Here is a 21,163-nt window from a genome sequence, read left to right on the forward strand (position 1 = left end):
TCGCCACTTTGAAGTGTTCCACAAGTGGAGAAGAGAGGTGACAGGTTATATGGACAGACCCTCGACTCCTTGATTATGACAGAGGGGACGTGTCTACTCATATATACTTAGCAGTGTTGGGGAGTAACTAGTTACATGTAACTAGATTTTGTAATTTAATTACAAAATACATGTAACTGTAATCAGTTACAGTTACTGATAAAAAAGGGTAATTAAATCACAGTTACTTATGAAAATGTTAATTATTACAGAGGGGGTTACATCTGAATATTTTCTGTAAAAAGCTAGGATATGTTGAATAATATTAATTTGTTGCTTTGCCTGTTTTTGATGTGCAGGATGCCTCTTGCCATTTACAGTGTTTTTGTTTGTTTGTTTGTTTGTTTGTTTTTATATACACTTGCTAGGACCCATTTCTCAATACTTAGGTCACTTTTTCAAAACTCTACACACAGTTCTCCTAACAAGCTTTCAGTTTGGCACAGCAGATAATTTCACATTCAAAATGCACTAAAACTACTAAAACACAATTATTTTACCTAGCAAAGGTTTTCAACCAACAAACACACTTTGTCAATCATAAAACGCAAACCCCCAAAAACACTAATGTCATGTTGCATTATACAATGATTTCAATTATTATTTTTATAGATTATTTCTATAAAATTTCTTTACAAAACTAGAATGACACTCTCTACTGCTTATAGCCTAAAGCCTTGTTTATACTTTCGCCTGGCTGCGCAGCGCAGGCCTCTGCTGACTGCGCGCGCTCCTCCCCTAACGGACGAGGCGTTTATACTTGACTCGCTCGCCGTTGTACTATTCTGTGAAACGACAGAGGGCGACTCGGAGTAATTGTTCTATAAACCATCAGGAAACAGCAGTGAGAGAAGAAGTAGAAGAATGTAGCTACAGGTGACGAAATTTAAAAAAGTTAAACTCATTAAACCTTGATATTACTACTTGTGACATGAGAACAAAATGTATGCACACATGTATACAACTAAATTAACAATCTCTTAAATATTTCCTAATTTCACTAAACATTTTCATTTAGTTTTGTGAATTTTTTTTTATTAAACATGGATCTTTATTTTCAATAAAAGGGCTTATTTATGCTTTTGTAGGCTCATTTTCTAAATATAAGCAACTAATTGATATGTGCAAACAAGGTGCCGGTGTGATGAGACGTTATGCTCGGCTAGATTTGCCTAGAACCGCCACGTGAAATGGGGCCTCACGCAGTCAATGCGCACTACTGCCCACTCCGCAATGACGTCATTTTTGCAGCGCACTCCCTCGCGCTCGTGCGGAGGCGTTGAGTATAAACAAGGCTTAAAATTTACTGCAGTTGATGTTACATAGTCCATGTTTACATTTCAGTACAATATTATTCCTATGTTTTTCTTTTGAATGGATGGTAATGTGTAGGTGTTCAGTTGTGTAGGTGTTTGGTTACATCTAGTTTCTTATATTTTTTTAATTCAGAATATATATCAATATGGTATTATAGAATTGCTCTGTTTTTTCTTCTCCGAAATTAATCACATTTTTAAGGGCCTAAAGATGCTCGACATGAAACTTTGCACACACATCAGAAGTGGTGGAAATCTACATCTGATATGGGTTTCCGAATTAGGTGTGGCAAAATGGCTCGATAGCACCACCTGCAAAATTTCAATTAAGCGTCATTCGCAATACGTTTCACATACAAGTATGAAATTCGGTACACACATGTCCAATACCTACAAAAAAGTCCCTGGAGGCAAAATCTGAAAACCCAACAGGAAATCTGATGTTTCGCCATGACACAGGAAGCTGTTGTAAGTCAGGCATGCAATGTCCGATCTGCCCCAAACTTCACATGTTTGATTAGAGCCCTGGCCTGAAGACATCTACTTGCTAATATTCAGTTAGTCATAGCGCCACCTGCTGGCAACAGGAAATGGCATGCTTTACACTGTATTCACTCCTGGAAACACATTTAAATATGCCACGAAGTACCAAAGATGCTAAAAACACGTTAAATCATGCAACACTTGGTTCATTGCTAATATATGCGATTAACGCCACAAAACAGGAAATTGTTTTAACTCAGGCATACAATGTCTGATCTGTCTTAAACTCCACATGTTTGATAAAAGAGCTGGCCTGAAGACATCTGCACGGCAATATTCAGTTATAGTCAAAGCGTAGTGTAGCACATCGAAGTGACTTTGCCAGATTTCTCCTATATTTACCACTATTCACTATTTTCCCAAGGCCACCGGGTTGTGGTGGCCCTGGGTGCGAGGGCCCTTTCAACACTGCTTGCAGCTTTATATTTGTTTATATTTCTAATGCCTGATTTATTTTTACGTTGCCATTGGTTGCCCTTAATGCTCTTAAAGGATTAGTTCACTTTAAAATGAAAATTTCTTCATAATTTACTCACCCCCATCTCATCCAAGATGTTTGTGTCTTTCTTTCTTCAGTCGAAAAGAAATTAAGTTTTTGAGGAAAACATTCCAGGATTTTTCTTGTACTTCAATAGCAACCAGGGGGTTGAAGGTTCAAATCAATGCACTTCCACTAATATCTAGTGTGACCTTTCCGACGTGATTGCGCAATCCGTGGTGTGTCGCAAAGCAGCGCAAGATGAGAGTAACGGAGTTTGTTCCTGTGGGAAGGAGGAGGCGGGAACCGGCGAACATTCATGAACTTTAATAAAATAAATGAACACAAAATGAAAGTAAAAGCGGCAGCCCCTCACGGACGACTGCCGCGCACACACATAACAAAACGTAAACAAAACACAAGTCCAGGCCTGGTCCTCTCTTGTCCTTCACTGTCGTCGCTCCTCCTTTATACTCCCGTCACTCCTCCGTGAGACACGAGGCCGATGCGGTACGCAGCTGGCGCTCATCATCACTAATGACCGCGGCCTCGTCCCGCTCTCATGGTCCCTCAGCCTCGCTGCTCGCCACAATGAGCAATTTAGAATAAAAAGTATATAATTATTATTTTTTTATTTATTTAAAATGACCAATGGTTTCGCTAGATAAGACCCTGTTCCTCGGCTGGGATCGTGCAGAGCCTTAGCCTGACAAGCCAGACCCATATCACCCACAGAACTCACCATTGGCAGGGCTCAATCCGAGGGCGGGATAAGCGGTTGTCTTTCAAATTCCCTCTGCACGCAATAGGATAGCGCTACAACCAACCAGAGCAACGAAGAAGGTGAAGCGGAGCTAGTTGATAGATTAAACTTTCGCTGTATCCGGTCGGCAAAACTCAGAACACACTTTTTTAAGAATGACTTCAGTGCCGTTCTTTGTTCTTTTCTCAAAGAAAAGCTTAACTCCAAGTCTTCCAGAGTCGCGGCCAAAGCCGTTTCGAAAGATCGCTGTTCGCCAGCTTCTTTGTTTACATATAGAACGCGGATCTGCGTCAACAACTCTGCCGTCATTATGTTAAGCCCGCCCACCGACTCTGTACACGATGTGAATGGCCTAACTAGAGTTTGGTTTTTCCAGCTCGCACACCAACGGAGGGTTGCTAGACTACCCTGGCTGCAAATTAGATTTGCTGCCGCTACGGTGCGTCTAGATTTCTAGGCTAGCAGAGCCTCAGAAGCCCTTTGAAACTGCATTGATTTGGATCTTCATCTAGTTGGTTGCCATAGAAGTCCATTATGTGGAGAAAAATCCTGGAATGTTTTCCTCAAAAAACTAAATTTCTTTTCGACCGAAGAAAGAAACACATGAACATCTTGGATGAGATGGGGGTGAGTAAATTATCAGGATTCAACATTTTTATTTTGAAGTGAACTAATCCTTTAAAGTCGGTATGAAATGGAAGTTGTAATCGTCTTTTCTTCCCTATTTTGTCGTATATCCAAGTGAAACGGATTCTCAAGGATAAAAAAAAATTAAGTCGGGACTAGGGGTGGGCGATATAGCCTCAAAATTATATCACAATATTGTAAGAATATTTGCAATAATGATATTTATGACGATATAGAAAAACATACATGGAACAAAGTTTTATTGGTGATTACATCTGGTAGGCAGGCGGCAGCAGCATTTATTAGTGCAAACAAAATGAAGGGCATGTTCCATCCTTTTCCAATGAGCTACTGTCATTGATAACAGAATACTTAATTCGAAGTGTAAATCTATTGTCATAAGTTGGCAGCAGCAGCATTATAGTACAATAGTTGTGACAGCACGAGACAAATGTAAGCAAAGTAAAAAAGTAGCCTTTGTACAAGTTGGTAGTGTTTTCACTGGAAATCTTAAGTAAAAGTATAACATAAAGCCTTAACATTGTAGTTTAACAATAACTAATAACCGCACACCTGATTTATGCTATGGTCTGTCTGAATATTCGATTCTGATTGGCTGGAAGGTGTACAATAAAATTGTTTACTGCACAGGTAGTTCCAAGTCAGTTGAATCATCGTTCTACATTAATGCACTGTTTTCATTGAAGTGCACACACACACATAGGCCTGCTTCACTCGCATACAGAGAGCGGAGATCGCATTCAGGAGCACAGAAACTTGTTATCAACGCTGCCCTGTGACTTTAAGCAATAAAATAGCTAAGCTACTGGATCACTACTTTATATTTCTCAGCAACGATGGAGTTGCATCGCTATTTTTAAGTAATAAACGTGCATCTTGGCATTGTTAAGAGAGACTCTGAACAGACGCAGACACGCAGGTACGAATCTCTCTCTCTCTCTCTCTCTCTCTCTCTCTCTCTCTCTCTCTCTCTCTCTCTCTCTCTCTCTTAATAATTAATTCAAATAAATAATATGATTCATTAATTCAAATAAATGTAATCTTACGCACTATCTCTGTCTGATTCAAAGCGACCAGAATGCTGGATCTCAAGAGCCGTAACTGATGAAAATAACCGTCCTTTTTTGTTCAATTTAACATCAATATCAGCTTTAAGTTGTAAATGTTTTGTCAGTTGTCAAGAGGTCTGACCTCTTGTAACCAAGTAGCTCCCTTTTTAGGTACTAAATCATCATCGGAGGCTGACATGCTGTTCATACTCTCAGACAGGTGCTGTTGTTGTGCGCGCTAGGGAACGTAAATGCGCCATACATCATCGCGTCACTATAACATTGATATCGCAAGATGACACTTTATTATCATGTAAAAATGAATACCGGTGTTATCGTGGACGGTATGATATGGCACACCCCTAGCCGGGTGTCACAGGGTGTTTTGGTGATGGTTCATGTTCATTGTTCTTGGTTCGGTTTTCAGTTTATGTTCATGGTTATGTTTGAGTTTGTCATGTTCACAGTCTTGTCGTGCACTTCCTGGTCTTGTCATGTGACTCCCATGCCCTCATGTGATCTTGTGTCTTGTCCTGTCATTGGTTCATTGTCTCATCACTGTTCACAGGTGTCACTTGTCTTGTCATTAGTCTGTGTGTGTATTTAAGCCCTCATGTTTGCCATGTGTCTTTGTCGAGTATTGAATGTTGTAACCCGCGGTCGGTGAGTTTAGTTATTGTCAAGTCAAGTCAAGCCAAGCCAAGTCAAGTCTTTGTTTTATGTTTGGATCAAGTCAAGTCTTTGTTTTATGTTTTGATTTATGTTAAGATTTATGTTTATTGTTGGAAATAAAGCTGCATTTGGGTCCAACAACTTGCCTCCAGTGGATCCACGTTACAGAATACTCGACCGTCAACAATGGACCCAGCAGTTGCCCTCCTACGCCTTCGTCAAGGCCATCAGGCCATTGAAAATTATGTTCAGGACTTTTGTGAACTCAGTCATGAGGTAGACTTTAATGACGTGGCCCTCAAGGACATTTTTAGGTTTGGGCTAAACAACCCTATCCGCTCACAGATGCCAGGGGAGAAGATCCATTTTTCCCTGGCCCAATATATTGACTTTGCTCTTCTGCTGGCTGGGTCTTCTTTTACAGTGGGGACTGTGGAGGAGGGGCCCCACAACCCCACAGTACCCACCACCACCCAGCCAGAGTCATCCGCTCCAGCCCACGTCCATGCTCCAGCCCACGTCCATGCTCCAGCCCACGTCCATGCTCCAGCCCACGTCCATGCTCCAGCCCACGTCCATGCTCCAGCCCAAGTCCAGGCTCCAGCCCACGTCCAGGCTCCAGCCCACGGCCACGTCCAGGCTCCAGCCCACGGCCACGTCCAGGCTCCAGCCCACGGCCACGTCCAGGCTCCAGCCCACGGCCACGTCCAGGCTCCAGCCCACGGCCACGTCCAGGCTCCAGCCCACGGCCACGTCCAGGCTCCAGCCCACGGCCCCGTCCAGGCTCCAGCCCACGGCCCCGTCCAGGCTCCTGCCCACGGCCCCGTCCAGGCTCCTGCCCACGGCCCCGTCCAGGCTCCAGCCCACGGCCCCGTCCAGGCTCCAGCCCAAGGCCCCGTCCAGGCTCCAGCCCAAGGCCCCGTCCAGGCTCCAGCCCAAGGCCCCGTCCAGGCTCCAGCCCACGGCCCCGTCCAGGCTCCAGCCCACGGCCCCGTCCAGGCTCCAGCCCACGGCCCCGTCCAGGCTCCAGCCCACGGCCCCGTCCAGGCTCCAGCCCACGGCCCCGTCCAGGCTCCAGCCCACGGCCCCGTCCAGGCTCCAGCCCACGGCCCCGTCCAGGCTCCAGCCCAAGGCCCCGTCCAGGCTCCAGCCCAAGGCCCCGTCCAGGCTCCAGCCCAAGGCCCCGTCCAGGCTCCAGCCCAAGGCCCCGTCCAGGCTCCAGCCCAAGGCCCCGTCCAGGCTCCAGCCCAAGGCCCCGTCCAGGCTCCAGCCCAAGGCCCCGTCCAGGCTCCAGCCCAAGGCCCCGTCCAGGCTCCAGCCCAAGGCCCCGTCCAGGCTCCAGCCCACGGCCCCGCTGTCCCGCCCAAGAAAATTTGGGGGGGGGGCAAGGGGTACATGGAGGCCATGAAGGCCCCGCCTCTGTGGCCTGATGAACTCCCGTTACCGCCATGGCCTGATGAACTCCCGTTACCGCCATGGCCTGATGAACTCCCGTTGCCGCCATGGCCCGGTGAACTGCCGTTGCCGCCATGGCCACCCACGCCCGAGGGTCCAGGTCCTCCCACGCCCGAGGGTCCAGGTCCTCCCACGCCCCAGTGTCCAGGTCCGCCCACGCCCCAGTGTCCAGGTCCGCCCACGCCTCAGGGTCCAGGTCCGCCCACGCCACAGGGTCCAGGTCCGCCCACGCCACAGGGTCCAGGTCCGCCCACGCCACAGGGTCCAGGTCCGCCCACGCCACAGGGTCCAGGTCCGCCCACGCCACAGGGTCCAGGTCCGCCCACGCCTCAGGGTCCAGGTCCGCCCACGCCACAGGGTCCAGGTCCGCCCACGCCTCAGGGTCCAGGTCCGCCCACGCCACAGGGTCCAGGTCCGCCCATGCTCCCAGGCCCGTCCAGGTCATGTCTGGGTCCGGTGCCCCTGCACGGGCCTGGCCCACCATCCCTCCCCCAAGACCGCCCCCCAAGACTTTTTGTTAAGACTCTTTGTTAGGCCATTGGTGTTTGGTATTGTTTGGGCGTCAGGGGCCGCCCATAGAGGGGGGGATCTGTCACAGGGTGTTTTGGTGATGGTTCATGTTCTTGGTTCGGTTTTCAGTTTATGTTCATGGTTATGTTTGAGTTTGTCATGTTCACAGTCTTGTCGTGCACTTCCTGGTCTTGTCATGTGACTCCCATGCCCTCATGTGATCTTGTGTCTTGTCCTGTCATTGGTTCATTGTCTCATCACTGTTCACAGGTGTCACTTGTCTTGTCATTAGTCTGTGTGTGTATTTAAGCCCTCATGTTTGCCATGTGTCTTTGTCGAGTATTGAATGTTGTAACCCGCGGTCGGTGAGTTTAGTTATTGTCAAGTCAAGCCAAGCCAAGTCTTTGTTTTATGTTTGGATCAAGTCAAGTCTTTGTTTTATGTTTTGATTTATGTTAAGATTTATGTTTATTGTTGGAAATAAAGCTGCATTTGGGTCCAACAACTTGCCTCCAGTGGATCCACGTTACACCGGGACTTGATTGTCCATCGAGAATTCAGTTGATTGGATCATTGGATTGAATTGATTACGAGGGCACTTCAATTTTGTATTTTTAAAAAAAAAAGCAATATTCCATGCAGTCTGCTTTCGACTCCATTGACTGTTTTGAAACCATGGATTTTGCACTTTTGATCATGAGATTGATCAAACAGGACATGACAGTTTGAAGTGCTTCTAAACGGACCAGAGTTTTTGACTACACTGGCCAAATTCCTAACTATATTATTATTATTTATTAGTGTGATTGAATTTGATTGCAGACTTTGGTATCCTTTGCAAAATAATTAGTTTGAATTCAGCTGCAAAGCTTCTGAAATTTTGATTGTGGTAAATGTGTGCTTGTTTATATGACATATTAATGGCCTTCTCCACATGCCTGCAAAAGACCAGTCAAGAGGCTGTGATGGACAGATTGGAAGTACAGTGTGTTTAATGGATTTTAGTGTTGTTTAACAACATGGCAATTGTTTAGCTGATGAAACATTTTTCCAAAAAAACTTTCAATTGAGAAAGATGTCATAAAACAGTTAAAAAAAAGAAGAAAATATGAGTTTTGAGAATTACATGTAACAGTGCCCACAGTGCCATTATAAAGACTGTACGTCTGTGTAATATCCCTCATAGCCTCACTTTCATGTAAAATGCAATCTACCCTGACTAAGGTATATCAGTAGATGGTGTCTAGGTGATAGTTATAAGTTTTGCCCCCGGTTTCACAGACAAGGCTTATGCTTAGTCCCAGACTAAAATGCACTTTTGAGCTGTTTTACCTGAAAGCAAATCGCACTGGCATATCAAATCATGTCACTGCCATTGTTTTGTCGCAAGATGCACTGCACACCAGTTATGTTTTTTTCTTAGGCACATTTATAAAAGCTACTTAAATGCCCTAATTGACCTATCGGTAAGCCCCGCCCCCCCTTAGTTACTGTTGCTAACTCGGAAAAAACAAACGGAGTTGCTATATTTTACAATGACAGCTGTCAGTGTGAAAACCTTATCCCAAGATGTTTTTGGACACAGAATGTAGCGTATATCCCCTCCGAATGATGGCCAAACTTTACTGAGGGTTTATCAAGTTTATTATGTCCTTTTTCACTCCAAAAAATCATTGTAAGAGCTGAACAAACAAACAAAGCTTAAGAAGTGCGCATTAACGTCTCATTCTCAAACTATCTCTCTCCGTTGCATTAGCATTAACATACACAGCAAATTAAACAAAAACTCTCATACAACTAACAGTAAACAAACATATACCCAGACCGTATGCCTTTTTCGAGGGTGCAGTTAATAACTGGTAAACTTTGTATCTGCAAAACAACTGCGATAAACTGCGTGCGAGCTCTCCCTTCCACTACCTGTAGACTATAATACCCATCAAAATAGGAGTCCTCCTTAGTAGGACAGATAATGCAGACCTTAAACATATCTAAAATTAAATTAATTTACATATAACCAGTTTAAATTGGAGAGGCACTGGAATGTAGACCTTCGTGTTTTTGACCTACAGTGTTACATGACATGAGAACAGTTAGTTATTACGGTTTGCATGTTAGCAGGGACTTTAATTGTACCTTAAAGGGGTCATAGAATGGTACATGCACTTTTACAAGTTGATTATACGGAAATGTGTGTTGGCAGTGCCTGTACACAACCATCCTATAATGATAAAAATACATCCAGTGTTTTTTTTTAATCTCCTTATATATTTTCCCCTGTCTCAAATCGAGCCGTCTGACCGTGTGACGTTACACGGTGTACGCCCCTCCTAAGATTGTTGATTGACAGCAGCGTTTCAACACAGACCCGCCCTGAGCGAGCTGTCATCAGTCCGCCATTGTTGATACTCTGGAGCAGAATGGCGTCTAAGCGATTGTGGTGTTGTGTTGTTGGGTGTAATAACGAACACAGCAGTCATTTTGATGTTCCTAAATCCGAACCGCTGAAGACCCAGTGGCTGCTGAGTTTTGTTTTAGAAGGGAATATTCCCCCCCATCAACGTCAATGTTTGCGCGAATCATTTCTCAGCAGACTGCTTTATAAACGAGGGTCAGTATAAAGCAGGTTTTGCTAATAAGCTGCTCTTGAAAAAAGGATTGTGTTCCTGCTGCACCTCAGGAAGATCGAAGATGTGTGAGTGTAACGTTTTATTAACCTTTATATTAATCTTTGCAAATCGCTTGCACGCTTCACGATGAATGAGGCTAAAGTTTACAGGGTAAGTTACATTACGGCATGCTTTCTGTGTATGACGTTCTCAATATAATTCATAATCCCACGTTTATAATGAACAACGCGTTATGTTTGTTATTACAAACTGTGTACTCGGGTGATAAAGTTAACGTGGTAACACTACACTAAGCTTACTTTTGTACATGGTTTATAACGGTGTCTGTTACTGATTAAGAAGTAATGTCAAAAAAAAAAAATCTTATAACATAACATCAATCTGTCAATGAACTAACACATCAGTAAACACATAGCATTCGTATCTCACTATGCTACTCTGCCAGTACAAAGATAGATCAAAGTGACATGACGTTAACCAACCATTCAGAAACGTCCTGTTCGAACTTCGATGGTTTCGTCATCTGTTCCTGGTCCGACTCCGGTTCAAATTGATAAGGTTGCTTAGATGTTTCCTCAGAGACTCCCGTTGTCATTATTTCTCGAAAATATACCCTCAAATGTTGTCAAGGCAACACTCCACGTGTGTTGTGGTGTTGTGTCGTGTCGAACCGAACGCCCCACAGAGCAGAGGGGGCGGGGTGAGCAAAGCTCATTATCATTTAAAGTCACATACACTGAAATGACTTACTGAAAACTGAGCTGGTTTTGACCAGGTAAATTGAGTGTTTTCTTACAATACTAATGAGAATTTTTAATTAAAGTATATTACAAACTTTTCATTTAGACACTAAAGAATCATATTAACTTGTACAAAAATGTCATTCTATGACCCCTTTAACGAGAGTATGACAAACAGAAAATCCTCTCAGGATCCCTGGAATCAGTGTTACAGTACCTCAGGCACGACATTTTAGCATTTTTGTAGCATAAACACCATCAAACCGATGAGAGCTTTGGATTTTCCAATGTTTCTCTATAGCGCTGACACCTAAAGATGTCCGAGTTCCGGTCCCAGCGCGACTGATACTCAACTGCCATTGGCTCATCTGTGTTCGAGGGGAGGGGCTTACCGATAGGTCAATTGAACTAAGGGCTAATCCTGGCTTAATCAAAGCCCTGTCTGTGAAACCAGGCCTAAGAATCACTGGTGTGAAACGAGGGAGAATAATGAGAGAAAATATCAAAAGGACTGTTTACCACTTTCTTTGTGAGACGGGAAAATAAGCACTGTTGTAGTATATACTATATAACATTATTAGCATACACAAAACAGCTCTGATTTATGCTTGTAGCTCAGATGGTTGATGAACTGTACAGCATCTCCACATCATATGCCAACATAACTTTATACTGGAATATATACTGGAACCAATATACTGGAATATGCAGCAGCACTTGGGAAATGTGACCAAAAGCTCTCTATAAATACAAACAACTTTGGTCTGTCTGTGGGCAAATGTCAGTGCCCATGTGTGAATAGGTCCATAGGAATCAATTTTTTTTTTTTTATATATATTGAACATTCACTCAGAATATTTGATCTTGGTGCTTTGAAGCCCTACACAAGTGTTCTCCAAATCCTGTTGTGCCGGAAGGTTTTCGGATGAAAGAGAGGAAAAAACTCACACTTCCTGTGAATGACAAGCATAGCTGCATATAGCACCAGAATGCCTCATTTAATATTGTCATTTTAAACACACATATTAAATACTGTAAATAATGTGCTATTAAAGTCAATTTTGACAAGTTAAGCAATATGTTATTATATGATATTTGAAAGCTAAACAGTGTGAAGGGTGATTGGGAGCATGCAGGTGGTCTGTCAATGCTCTGTATTTTATGTCTATTTGGACAGGAGTCCTTATCCTACTTGTTTAGGTTAGAAGGTAGCCATCTGCTCTATGTTTTTCTCCTTTTACAAAAATGTCCTGCCCAAAAACAAATCATCAAAAAAATATGTTATCAATTACTGGCCATCCATGTTTCCCTGCAGGCCTGAGACCCTGGCTCCAACATCTCTACGACAATATATTATGACAAATGTTTTAGAAAATGGATAGATGCATGGATGGATGGATGGATGGATGGATGGATGGATGGATGGATGGATGGATGGATGGATGGATGGATGGATGGATGGATGGATGGATGGATGGATGGATGGATGGATGGATGGATGGATGGATGGATGGATGGATGGATGGTGGATGGATGGATGGATGGATGGATGGATAGATGGATGGATGGATGGATGCCACTAAATCAGAATTACTGAATTACTGAAATACAGAATTACTCATTTAAGAATATGTAGACTCCAGAGACAGTATATAGATAAGACGGCCACTGTTATTAAAATAAATGGGAAAAATTGGAATGTCTCATATGGCACCTCTAGTACAGGGAGCTTCTAAATAAAACAGTCAATGAATGCCAAGTGAACTGCCTTGAAAGGGACTTTGCGTACTCATACAAGATAGTATTCACATTCATTAAATATAAATTAATAAAATATCTTCTGCATTAATAAGTTTTGAGTAACAAATGATCAGTTTAAGAAACATATTGTTCATTTACAATCATAACATAAACATAAATTTAAAAAGAGAGTTAAAAGGAAATAAATAATTAGAACGATTCATCCATTCATTCAAAAATGTGCAATGCTGTCAGGGTTCATTAAGTCACGGACAGGGCAAACTCAAGCTGAGAATGGTGACAGGTAGTAGCCTACAGACAAAAACAATAAAGGCTGGACTGGCAAGGTAAAATGGCTAAAGACAGTCAAGTCCAACACAACACAGCATTCAAAGGGAGAATTATAGGGGAGGAAATGAGGAACAGGTGCGGCAGGTAACAGTCAGCAACTGAGAAAGGAAAACAAACGGGGCTACCTGACTGAAAGCTAGCTAGAGTGATGACAAGACGTAAGACCCCAGTATCGATATTTGACCAATGATTTGACAATAATTTATTAATTTGTGTCACAAGTGCACATCAATCATGTTGAATCAAAGAGAACACACATACATACATACATACATACAGGCAGTCTTGCCTATCCATTTATTTGTTAGCACAGGAATGCACGAAACAACTCCATTAAGGCCTTTAATTCCAATGGTTTACACATTTAGAAAAAAATTTGATCAAATATAATATGTTTACATTACATTTCTTTAGAAATAAGCATTTCTATTCATTTTCCACAGAATTATGCGATTTGAGGATGTTTTAGTGGTCTCACCATACTGTTGTCCTTTCAGTCATAGCAACAGAGGGAGCTCACGGACAGAAAACAAGAGTTTAATGAGTTAGCCAGAGTTTATGTAATTTATGACTTATGCAGATGCAGAAATCCGGTATCAACAAAGAGACAGGTGGAACATTAAACCAAATAAAAACACAATTATAATCATATATGATTTGTCTAAGTTCAATCAGTCTCTGGTATATATGATATCACAGTGAAGGATACATCTATGCTGCCGTCAAAAATAGATCATATGAAGGTATCTCCGTAGACAGAATGCGACACGATCATTGGATTCAGACGTGGCTAATTGTCTTCCTACCTTCGAATGCTGCCTACAGAGGAAACATTTTTCAGCCTTGTGTATAATGATCCAGCTGTCGCTAACACTCTGGTGCACTTGTTTGCATTAGCTGATATACTGTTAACTTAAAAGTGTTGCACTCATTGCACAGCATGCTTAAAAAACAGTAAAATAGTAAATAAGGAAATTGTTTTGTTATTGTTAAGACATTTTTTTTGCATGTGAGATCTTAAAGTGTATAGCTTAATTATATGACATGGATGGGAGTGGAGTGGTAGGTTTGTTTGTGAGAATTTTTAAAGTTAAAAATGGGTCATGGAAAACCCCCAGTGTGGAGTTTTGGCCACAATGGAAAGTACTGAGAGTGCTGATGGAAAAGAGCAAGTAGGTCCTCATATATTGTCTCATCTTCACCATGAGGGAAATTGGCTGGTGACCCTCTTCCCATTTGCAGTGACCCGAAAAAATAGGCCTCACAAAGCCCTCAGCACCTGGCAGAGGGACTCAAAAATAAACTGACTGCTTATAAGCTGTTCCTACAGGACTGTGGAAAAGCAGTACCCGTTGGACTAAAATAGAGCAAACTAATCCCCCAGTTTTCTGCAAGAGCGGGTATGGCTGCCATCCCCCCCTAGGGCTACTCAGCAACTCAAATGCCAAGAATCTTACTGTGTCTATGTCCAGAATAAACTCTCTAGCTCCCTGGAGCAGCTTGGAGATAACACAAACAATGTGAGAAATGTTGAGGCGAGTGCGCTTGGGGTGGGAGCAAGCAATGGTTTAAGGACTTCTTTGGAATTTGTGGAGGTGGTGGGTTTTCTTTCAGGATTTTTCATGGTATAGTTATAGTTCATACATGTTGGTCTGGGGCAAGGATGTAGGGCAGCATTGTTTCCCCAAGGCCCAGATTATGGTTAACCTTGTTAGTCACTCAACACCTTTTAGTCAAGCTTGTACTACCTTGCTTGCATGTTGTAAAGCAAACCTCTTTGTCTCTAATCATTAAGCATGTTTACCTACACACCATTACACCGATCCTGGTAACGCAAGTAAACAGCGTTTACAAGACTCAAAAAAATCACATTCCTTTGTTACTCAATTTGTTACATGATGTAAGCAGTAAATAAGCACTATTTCAACTTCAGTTAGTTTTCATTTTGTCTGAATGATTTCCTGTTACATATCATACATGCGCACCTCAACAGAAAGCAGGTTAATGTATTTACATGCCAGGGAAAATCGGGGTAAGGGAAAAAAATCTAGCTGTGACAATCGGTTTAAGCTTAAGCCGTTTATGACCTTACTACAATAAAGAAAAAAGGGGTTAACGTGTTTACATGCCCTAGTGAAAAAACCTATACCAAAATGTATTTAAAATATATTTACAGTATTTCATACTAAGTACACTCTCAGAAAAAAAGGTACATGGCTGTCACTGGGGCGGTACCCTAAGGTACAAAAGTGAAAAGGTACATCTTTGTACCTTACTCACCCCTAAATGGTACATTTTAGTACCTTAAAAGGTACATATCAGTACTTTAAGAGTGCATATTAGTACCTTAAAGGTACATATTAGTACCTTTTCAGTATGCCTTGGGACCCTGTTAAACGGCACACACTTCAACCCCCCAATTTTCAAACCAAAGTTCAAACCTTGCACAGGAGACAACACCCCCAAGCAATCTATTGTATAAAGTGCTATATAAATGAAGGCCCTGTCCACACGGAGATGAGTTTAGCTGTATACTTTAAAAAAAAATTACCGTATCAGCGTTTCGTCCACACGGATCCGGCGTTTTGGGAGCATGAATCCGATATTTTTACGAAACTCCAGGTCCCAGAGTATATATCACATCACGTCCAGCATGGGAAAGACTAGAAAGGAATACAAATATGGGCACTGGGCATGCGCACATCAATATTGCGTAATTTAATTACTGTATTTGCATTATTGTAAGGGTAGGTTTAGGGTTGGGGTAGGTGTAGGCGTTAATAAAACACTAGCCTGACGTCGTCATACTCAATTCTAGTCAGAATATGAGTCTGAGACCGCTCCGTTGGGCTGTGATTATGGGGCGTGTTTCAACCGAACCAGGAAAGACCTCAATTGGATAGACCTACAACCAATCAGAGCAACGGAGCGACGCATAACGTTAGTTGTCAAATGTCAACAGAACTCAACTGCACTGTGTTGTCATGTCCGCGGGTTGAAGCGACCCCAATTATGTGATATACAAACCCAGGAATGCGATTTTTAGCTGCCAGCCCTGCCAAAATAACACATATTTTACCCCCCAAATGCCTTTTTTTTCCCGGAGAACCCCCCCTAGAAAGCTATTGGGCTTGTTTTTGGCTAGTTTTGAGGAACGTTAGCAATTGGGCGGGTTTTGTTGTAAAAACTTGGCAACCCTGTCTGCACGCACACTGGAATAAGTAGCCTAACGTAAGAAGAACAAGATTAGTGTAAACGATCTTTGCCGGTGTTGTAAAAAAATAATTTTAGGATACACAGAGTACTTACCAACACGATCATCATTTATGAGAGAAATAGTAAAGGTGAATGCATACGAACAAGTTCTCCGTTTAGGATTAGAACAAACTCAACCCAAGCGCCTTTGATGACGTAGATGATTACGTTACTGTTGATCATCTGTCCATCATCGTCTAAAGCCCGCCCTGACAATTTCATTGGTCCGAACAGTTTCTGTTCGGGCATAATTACTTATCTACCGATCAATTCCAGACCGAACTGCCAGAGTAAAAATGTTGTGGGCGGGGCTAAGTTCGGCTGGCATCCAGGCTAATAAAACACATCTGGTAAGTAGCAAATTTATTTATTGTTATTTAATTGTGAGATTTTGTCTCACTTCCTACCATTGCTGTAACGTTACCCCTTCTAGCCACAACTCTTCTCCGTTTTTAGTGTATTTCTGTGGCAGAATTACAGCGACACATATTGGCCTGGCATATACTACATCGTTTTGAGTCGGTTTCAGTGCTTTCGTGTGTAGCCTACGCGGATATTTCTTGAAACGAGGGGGACAAAAGATCGGATAGGGAAAGCTCTGGCTTCGTGTGGATGGGGTCTTAGTTTGTTATTCATCACATGTATTCCTTTGAGATCCCGCCTGCCTTCCATCTCCATGGTCACACATCATTATGAGTTTGTTTGGTTCAGCTGTGTTTAATTATCACCTTGTTATCTGCACTACTTAAGTTCCTGCTTTTCTTATGTTCATTGTCCGATCTCGTACGTGTATGGTTGTGTTTGCGGTGCCTGTCTTTATGTTACTACTTTGTGGAATATTATTAAACATCATTGGAACCTTTCACCATCGTCTTCATGCCTTCATCTGCAGAGCAACTGTTACAGACGTGACTTTACTAGAGTGCTGAATTGCAGAGCTTGTGCAAACATTTCCACGTTGCTATGATCAGATGCTTTTCTTATGCTTTATTTAAAAAAAATGCTTGCTGTTTTGTTGTGTGTTTATTTAGTTATTGAGAGGAAAGAGCACAGTACATATTTACATATTCATCTAAACTTCACTCTCAGCAAAGTGGGTGTTCGCTAATAGTATTTTGTTGGTCACGTATTTCGAACTTTGTTTTACCCCTAAACGAAGAATGAGTTGCCATTGCCATGAGTATATGGGGGCCTTAAGTATATTAATTTAGTATACCAAAAGTACAATTGCATGGTATTTATATTTTAAGTACATAAATATGTAAATGTATTTGTAGTATACATAATAAATTTATTTCAAATACATTTTGGTGTGTTTATTTTTTAACTAGGGTGACCACATGCATTGTCAGATTATTAAGCATAGTATTAAGCATAATCAGTACATACATTTTTCTTGTACGTTATTCAGAGCAAAGTTTGAGATGATTTTAACACCAGGGTTATTTTCGTGAACTGAAATAAAACTAAAATACTGAATAAATAAAATACATTTTGCCAAGATGACTAAAACTAAATGACAAAAGTTGTGAAGACAATGAATTAAATTAAAGGAAGAATAATTATTCAAACATTTACTGTTTTTGCAATCTCATCACAGTGTAATAATCTGACCTGTGTGGCTGTGTAGGTGAAGAACTTCAGATGGTGATGTGGCATGTGAGGTCAGGATACTGATAATGAAGACGGGGACATGATGGCTGGTAGGAAACAGCACAGCCCTTTGTGGGACTATTTTGAGTTTAATTATGAAAATGGAAAGAGCAACGGCATTATACAGCCAATTATAAGATGTGTGCCGTTAAAATTAAAAGGAAAAAATTCCACAAACCTAATAGAGCAAAGTGATCACAGCAAGGAGTACAAAATTATTTATGACTCAAGGTGTGGAAAAGAAGAGTGCCATCTATAATGAGCCTGCATGTGCTAGTAGCGGCTGACTCTGACCTTGAGTTTCCAAACATTTGAGGTTTGGACGACAAACATATAATTAATATAATAAATTTAACTTTGAGATTCAACAACATTTAAACCTTTTAATGCTGCTTTTGACCCCAAGTTCATCACTCCAAGTGCTGTACCAGTTAATTCAATGATTGTCCTGAAAACAGCAACTACTAAACTATATTAGTAAAACTAACATATATAAAAATGAAATAGATCTATATCCACAAAACAAAAACTTAAATCCAAATTACCTGAAAATTTTTGAAATTTGGGGGGGGGGGGCACTTAAATTAAAATATTTAACTTATGAAGTAAGTGTAATGCCTCTTGCAGTTCAAAACGCTTACGCTACGTCCGATGTCTTCGTCGCGCCAGTAAGTTGAATACGGAAGGCATCCATCGGAAGCTATATAGGAAGCTTGTCATCAGCCCTTGTCTGCTTACATTAGCAATCCTAATGTAGAATTAAATTGGCCATTGAGGAAAATTTGTGCCATAACAGTTATGTATAAACCTTCCCGATCTGCATACTGATGAGGACCTAGAAACAATCAAAATATGTACTCTTCTTCTGCTGGGAAAGCAAAAAAAATTTGCCTTGTAAAGCACATAGGATATTGAATTAGTGTTGAAGGAGTGGAACAGATCTCTATCTTATGGTTTTCACTGCCATCCTTTCAGTGGACAGTAAAACAGAGATTTTTGATCCCAAACAGATGGAGAGGAGAATTTTTTTTTTATTAAGACAAGGAGTGTGTAGTTCCCATGTACCATCAGTGCTGACTACCATGCCAGAGTTCCAGTGTAGAGTTTGCACTGGATGATGCCAGATAAGATGGTTGTGATTAAGCTTGTTGGCATGACCCTGCGCCAACAAATTGGCATCCCTTCCAGCACTGTAAGTTCTTTACCCATTCAAACCAGCATGCATTTTGAGCATCCATGCAGTTATATCCTCATGGTAGATGTAAAGGTAATGGAAACAACTTAATAAAAACAAGCTTGTAAAAAATGAATCGTCAGAAATGAGTTCGTTTTGCATTCAATTGTTTCCTGCATGACAGTGATGATTGGCCCTCCATGTGGATTATTTTAAAAATTGCCATCCTTTGTGGATGTATCCCTCCCCCTATTTATTTACTGAAGGACTTGGAAAACATCTGCAGATTAAAACAGTTGCTTCCACTTTCCACTGAATGCTTGTACTTGGGGAACATGTGAAGACATCCTTAAAGGCCACTGCAGCTTATTAAGGGTGGCTTGTAAACACAAATACATGGAAAACATGAAGAAAGATGTAAAGCCCAAAGTAAGATTCTAACATTTACAGAGTGTGATACAAAAATCGTGGTTTTTATGCATGGTTCAAAGAAAAGATAGATAATTTGTTAGAGCATTAGCTGAATATAATTTACAGTCATTATTCATTTTTATTTATGTTAGTTAATAAAATATATAATTGTTTGTCGTTTGTTCATGTTAGTTCTGTCAGGGTTATGTTGAGTTTAATTGTATTTTTGTTTATGTACGTTTTTTACAATAATTTACACAACATCGTTTTCATTGCATTGTGGCCATTCATTTACATGACAACAGCGTTTTGGAGGCCTGAAAACAAACTTTTGGAAGCGGGTTTCAAGGTACACTGTTATCGTCACCGTGTAAACTAAAAAAAACACAAATTTGTGAAAACGGTGACATCATGCGCATGCGTATTATGTGTTCAGTCTAGGGCTGCCCTCGATTAAAGATTTTTCTAGTCGACTAGTAGTTGTTAATTTAAGCCAATCGACTAATCGCACTTAAAGGGTTAGTTCACCCAAAAATGAAAATTCTGTCATTAATTACTTACCCTCATGTCGTTCGACACCCGTAAGACCTCCGTTCATCTTCGGAACAGAAATTAAGATATTTTAGTTGAAATCTGATGGCTCTGAAAGGCCTCCATTGGCACAATGGCACTTTACACTCTCAAGACCCTTAAAAGGTACTAAAGACGTCGTTACAAAGTCCATCTCACTACAGTGGTTCTAAAATAACTTTATGAATCGGCAAGAATAGTTTTTGTGCGCAAAAAAACCCTAAATAACGACTTACATAGTGATGACGATTTCAAAACAAGGCATCATGAAGCTTCGAAGCGTTATGAATCAGCGAGTCGAATCAGCGGTTTGAATCGGCAAATTTCAGCAGTTGGTGGTTTGACACGCGATCCGAATCATGATTCGGCTCACTGATTCATAACGCTTCGAAGCTTCATGATGCCTTGTTTTGAAATCGTCATCACTATGTAAGTCGTTATTTAGGGTTTTTTTGCGCACAAAAACTATTCTCGCCGATTCATAAAGTTATTTTAGAACCACTGTAGTGAGATGGACTTTGTAACGACGTCTTTAGTACCTTTTAAGGGTCTTGAGAGTGTAAAGTGCCATTGTTCCTATGGAGGCCTTTCAGAGCCATCAGATTTCAACTAAAATATCTTCATTTCTGTTCCGAAGATGAACGGAGGTCTTACGGGTGTCGAACGACATGAGGGTAAGTAATTTATGACAGAATTTTCATTTTTGGGTGAACTAACCCTTTAAGCCATAAATCATAATAATGAGCTTTTAATTGCCTATATAATAGCGACCCTAATAAGCGCACAAACGCACGCATAAAGCTTGCCACAGCGCACCGACAAATGTAATGATTATGAATGTGGCGTGAAAAAACAGCAAGGAGACTGTTTAAACTCGTATAATTTATTGATAATGTTTTCTGTGTTTTCGGCTACAGAGATTAAGTCGATGATGCTGACTCATCTCTGCAGTAGAGGACACGCTTATATGCACGTTTCAGACATAATCTGAGAATATTGTTTTCCACTTGAATTGGTTTATTTAAAAGAAGACATTTCAATCTTTGAAAAGCACACATTTATCTTGGTTAACGTTAGAGCAAGTGGACTTGTAAAGTTGCTACTACTTACATGTTTCAAGTGATAAGCCATATTGAGGTCGATAAATGATGGGCGAATGTTTGGAT

General features: G+C 41.4%; 2 protein-coding genes across 2 annotated transcripts in view; both read left to right on the top strand.

Moving 5' to 3' along the window:
- The window catches only part of LOC307140671 (uncharacterized protein), a gene marked incomplete at its 3' end in the record, with an annotated part of 129,602 nt that overhangs the window by 106,455 nt on the left and 1,984 nt on the right, over positions 1–21,163 (top strand). The window contains exons 2-4 of the mRNA XM_079840323.1: positions 5,203–5,519; positions 5,570–6,808; positions 17,820–17,853. Coding sequence (XP_079696449.1) covers positions 5,695–6,808; positions 17,820–17,853 — 1,148 coding nt within the window. The 5' untranslated portion in view covers positions 5,203–5,519; positions 5,570–5,694. The remainder of the gene's footprint in view (positions 1–5,202; positions 5,520–5,569; positions 6,809–17,819; positions 17,854–21,163) is intronic.
- igfbp2a (insulin-like growth factor binding protein 2a) overlaps positions 1–21,163 on the top strand; it is a 64,896-nt gene that overhangs the window by 19,361 nt on the left and 24,372 nt on the right. The window lies entirely within an intron of this gene.

The sequence above is a fragment of the Gobio gobio genome (genome assembly GCF_949357685.1).
Source record: "Gobio gobio genome assembly, chromosome: 17".
In the NCBI taxonomy this organism is placed as follows: domain Eukaryota; kingdom Metazoa; phylum Chordata; class Actinopteri; order Cypriniformes; family Gobionidae; genus Gobio; species Gobio gobio.